This window comes from Octopus bimaculoides, chromosome 7 (assembly GCF_046866305.1).
Source record: "Octopus bimaculoides isolate indiv1 chromosome 7, ASM4686630v1, whole genome shotgun sequence".
NCBI lineage: Eukaryota > Metazoa > Mollusca > Cephalopoda > Octopoda > Octopodidae > Octopus > Octopus bimaculoides.
The window spans coordinates 2,435,597-2,440,485 of record NC_142934.1 but is presented as its reverse complement, the minus strand read 5'-3'; the positions used below and the strand labels follow the sequence as shown (position 1 = coordinate 2,440,485).

General features: G+C 39.1%; 1 protein-coding gene across 2 annotated transcripts in view; it reads right to left on the bottom strand.

Annotated features, from left to right (window-relative positions):
* Nucleotides 1-1,242: 1,242 nt before the first annotated feature.
* Nucleotides 1,243-4,889, bottom strand: part of LOC106872237 (uncharacterized) — a 21,416-nt gene continuing 17,769 nt past the window's right edge. For both annotated transcript variants that reach the window (XM_014919148.3, XM_089354579.1), the window contains exon 2: nucleotides 1,243-4,829. In XM_014919148.3, coding sequence (XP_014774634.1) covers nucleotides 3,115-4,829 — 1,715 coding nt within the window. In that variant the 3' untranslated portion in view covers nucleotides 1,243-3,114. The remainder of the gene's footprint in view (nucleotides 4,830-4,889) is intronic.

The following is a 4,889-nucleotide window of genomic DNA, read 5'->3' as shown; positions in this document are numbered from 1 at the left end:
CAATAGAAGAGAATATGACCAAAGACTGCGTGTACTCCATCCCATGCATCTATGGTAGGTCATACAAAGGCGAAACATGTCGTCCCCTCAAAATAAGGGTAGAGGAACATCGCAAAGCTGTGACATGAGGAGATATCGATAAATCAGGTATAACTGATCATGTATGGAAAAACAGAGATCGCTTCCCCCCGTGGGATGAAGTTAAAATAATAGACAGGGAACAGCACTGGAAAATAGGAAAACTAAAAGAAGCAGCACATATACTGGGACACAACAGCCTCCTAAGCAGACAGAGTGCAGACATGAGTAGCATAATAATATAATAACAATAACATCGAAAAATACCTTAGGAATGAGAACCCAGGTTCGAAATTTCCGCAAGGCACCTGATGAAGGTTGGAGGGTATATCAGCCGATGACAAATATCCGTCAAATGTAAATAATGACATATACATTGACATACTTGATGGCATAATGGAAGATAACTGGTAAGGCAGAGAGGGATAAACAAGATGGATCCAGAAGCAGAAGTTCCTCTAATCCAGTGGTCCCACAAAAGAATGGATCCCCCACCCCCACCAGGCTGATAAGGATAGGGAAGATGAAGAAGCAACAACTGGAATTCCCTCTGTGCCAGTGGTCCCACAAAAGAATGGATCCCCCACCCCTATGGATAACCAGAGGAATGCAAGGGCTACCACCAGGAAAGGAAGGAAAGACCGCGAGCACAAGCATAAAAAAGGAAAAAGGGAGAGAAAAGAAAAGGAAAAGATGAAAGAACTAAGTCTAAAGCCGAAACCCAAAGTCATCAGACAAAAAACAAAACAAAAAACAACTCAAATATGGAGGCTCGAAGGGAACCGTAAGCTGTAGAGGAGAAGAAAAGACGAGAAGGACTTGCAGATTTTACCTGCAAGGCAAATGCTGGCATGGGGGAGACGGTACAAACTGCCGGTTTGTTCACCCGAGACCCCACCAAAAACGGCAGGAGCCGTAAGGAGAAAATTTCTCTGAGGAAAGGCTCCAATCGACTCCAAAGAGAGAGAGAGAGCATGCAAAAAAGGGATTCGATTGTGGAAGGCAGGGAACAATATTCGAGAAAAAAAAATAATAAAAAACACTACGGAATGGTGATTGATGGAGTTCTTTAGATGACAATCCTGTTGAAAGCTGACTGAAATGGAACGAAACAACAAAAACGACAACAGCAACAACAACTGGTGCAGCAATATTAATAACATATTTCATTGAAAAGTCTCAGAATTTATTCAATATGGAAAACATCACGTGATTTACAAGTTCAATCACGTGAATAGCAATAATAATAATAACAATAACAACAACAACAACAATACTATTAATAATAATAATAATAAAAATAATAATAATAATAAAAATTTAAAAAAAAAAAATAATAATAATAATAATATGTTGTGGTTGTTGGTGGTGTGGTGGTAGGTTGTCGATGGGAGCATTCATACAATAGTGACTGGGATAATAAATTAAAGAAAATAATACTGTAAAGACCACCATTTTGTTTGGGTCTCTCTCTCTCCCTCTTTCTCTCTCTTTCTCTCTAGAAACCCCCTGCTTGTTAGTGTGTGCGTGTGCGTGTGTGCATGTGTAGCGTGGTCGTTTTGTGGTGGTACAGGTTGGAATGGAGTAGGTTTTCATTCAGAAACATGTGTAACTAAAGTTCATTGATTACACACACACACACAAGCACACACATACGCACAGACACACAACACTATCATGCATACATTCACTTGCATGGCTACATACGTACGCGTGCGTATGAATGTATATAGACGTGTGTATTGAAGCATATACCTGTGTGTGCGTGTGCGTGCGCGTATGTACACACACACACACACACAGACTGTTATACACATGTAGCTGAGCCGCTTATGTTAAAGTTAAGTGGACGAGAAAAACATACTTTCAAGTACACGAAACTTTAAGTAATACGAGAAACTAAGTCAGTGCTTAGTTTCTCTGCAACTTACTTCGAGTGCTACTGAAGTTACTTTGTTCGCCCGCTCATATATATAGATATATATATCATATAAATATATATATATATACATATATGAATGAGTGAGCGAACAAATTAAATATACATACATACATACGTACATACATACATATATATATATATATATATATATATATATATATATATATATATATATATATATATATATATATATATATATATATATATTAATTTTGGCACAAGGCCAGCAGTGTTGAGGGAAGGAGCGAGTCGATTACATCGATCCACTTCTCGACCAGCGCTTTATTTTATGGACCCCCACCCAAAAGGAGGAAAGGCGAAGTCGACCTCGACGGAATTTGCACTCAGTACGTAAAGAACCACGAGAAATTCTTCAGATAACATCATTTTATTCTGTGTCCATTTTCTAATTTCTAATAGGAGACGCCTTACATGGTTTCTATTACATGTAAAATTTCATAACTTCTATTAGCAAATGAAACATGTGTAATGGTGAATAAATAATTAAATAATACCAAAAATTTTTCCAATTTCATATATATGTATATATATATATATATATATATATATATATATATACTTAAAAATACCTACATACATACACACACACACGCACACGCACACGCACGCGCACACACACATAGATGCATATAGGTACACACACACATGCACACACATATTTTTACACACTTTTTACAATCATTTATAAATAATTTTTCTAAAATATTCTTCATTAAACAAGAATCAACAATGAAAAGAGAGGAGAGGGGCAGTGTTTCGCCTTCATAAGGTTTTAAGGTAACCAATCTGATCTTGACACAAACATAATTTCAAGTCCCTTTAAGGTCTAAACATAACCAGGGTCCAAAGCCCCCTCTTTCTTTTTAAGGGGTTGGTATAATACACATCGTCTTTAGTCGAAAGTTCTTTGAGGTGGAAAGGGCTCTGAAACTGCCAGCACTTATATACACTGTTTAGAATTTTTGCTTGGAATGTCTAATTAAAATATATAATTACAGGTGTATAATTACAGATGTATAATTAGAGATTGTCCCTTTAAAACGACAGTTTCGAGTCTATTTGATTGAAAGGGTTTATTGTTCAGTTGGTCTCCATCCCTTAATAAACATTGCCAGTTTGGTCACTTCAAGTTTCCGGATCCCTGGAATACACTCCAATGCGTCTTTGTCCAATTGTGTCATTAGGGTTCCGTCTATTTTTTCTGATATCATCTTTTCTCTAATTTCTTGTCTTATTCCTAGCTTCTCCATGGCAGACGATAAATCTCGGATCGACATTCCGATAATGTGTTCAGCTTTACTGTTTATGATGTCTCGTACGCCAGAATCCCCCGAAGACGAATTGGAAGTTCGGGACGACGGTTCGACTCCGTAAGTCGACAACGACGCTCCGAGCGGTAAATCATCCTCGTTGTTTTCGTCGGAATATAAAATATTTTCTTCTGAAGGGAATTTATTTTCTTTTACCAGATCACTTCCGCTTCCGGCCACGCTGCTTGCTTCGCTGTCCAGATACTGGGAGAGTTCTTTGAGGTCCTCCAAGTTGGCGTATTCAACGTCTTCGTAGTCAGTGTTACCACATGAGGAACCACTGTAAGACGAACCCGAAGTGCGCCTTTTCGGACTGGCTTTTTGTGGCAACGGTGATTCGACCCCCAAATCATTGCAGTCCTGGTTATGGTAAAAAGATTCCGACTCAAAACAATCGACAGACGATATTCGCCAGTTTGATAAACAACTCTTTGTTAAATCAGCGTTATCTTCTGGACTTATATTGTTATGGCCGGGTACCCAGTCATCCACCTGCGGCTGGATTTTATTCCTATACACGGGTAGAGTCATGTAATTGTTCTCAATCACCTCGAATTGTTTGTTAGGTGTTGGTAAGAGAGGTTTGTTCTTGTTAATCCAGGTCATTGATTGATAGTTACCGTCTTCGATCTCCGCCTCGTTTTTATGTTCGAACGAACGAGGATGGGCGTAAATGGTCGAAGAATTTGGTGGGTCCGGTAACGCCGCGTGGGGGCGCTCGCTGATGCAGTTTGAGTAGATTGCCTCTTTGACATCAGAAGGGAAACTGTACAGAACCTTCATATCTCTGGCGTATATGTGTGCCTTCTCTTTGCACAGTCTTAGAGCTGCCTGATAGTTACAATTTCCTGTTAGTTCACTGTTGTTTTCGGCCACGTAATATTTTAGTGGACAAAATACAGGAACCTCCATGAGAATGTTCTTTTTGTTTAGTATAGTCGAAGCTATGATTGTTGTGTCTTCGAAAGATTTCTTCAATACTAACGTCCCAGTAAACGAACAAGGCGTCGCTGGTTCTTTACCGTATACCAGCTTCACCACACACGGACAAGATGTTTCTTTAAGAAGATCTTCGAGTTGTAAAATTAATGGTTTACTTGAAGGACCAACCTGGTAAAATGTCCCTTTCTGGGAGATTGGAAGCATTAATTCACGATCCATTTCATCGGTACTCATAAGGAAATTCTCTTCCACATATTTAGTCTTTCGTAGAATACCTTTCCGTTTTATTTTCGCCTTTCCTGTAAATACACGTCCCTTCTGAAGAATGTCTCCAGGGAAAAGCATTCGCTGCTCGAAGTCAACATTGCTGCCTTCTCTGTTAATTACTTGTAAAGCTTTAATCTTATCCGTTCCAGCAACCAAAAACCGGCTGGCTTTGGTCCGAGCCAATTTCTCGACATATTTACAAGGCACGACTTTTTGGGCGATCATCTGTGATTTGGCTGTCGAATGTTCCTGGGTCAGGGCAAACCAACCTGCAAGTAGAGAGAACAAAACCGCGCATTAATAAATTGAAACACTCACAGGAACATACA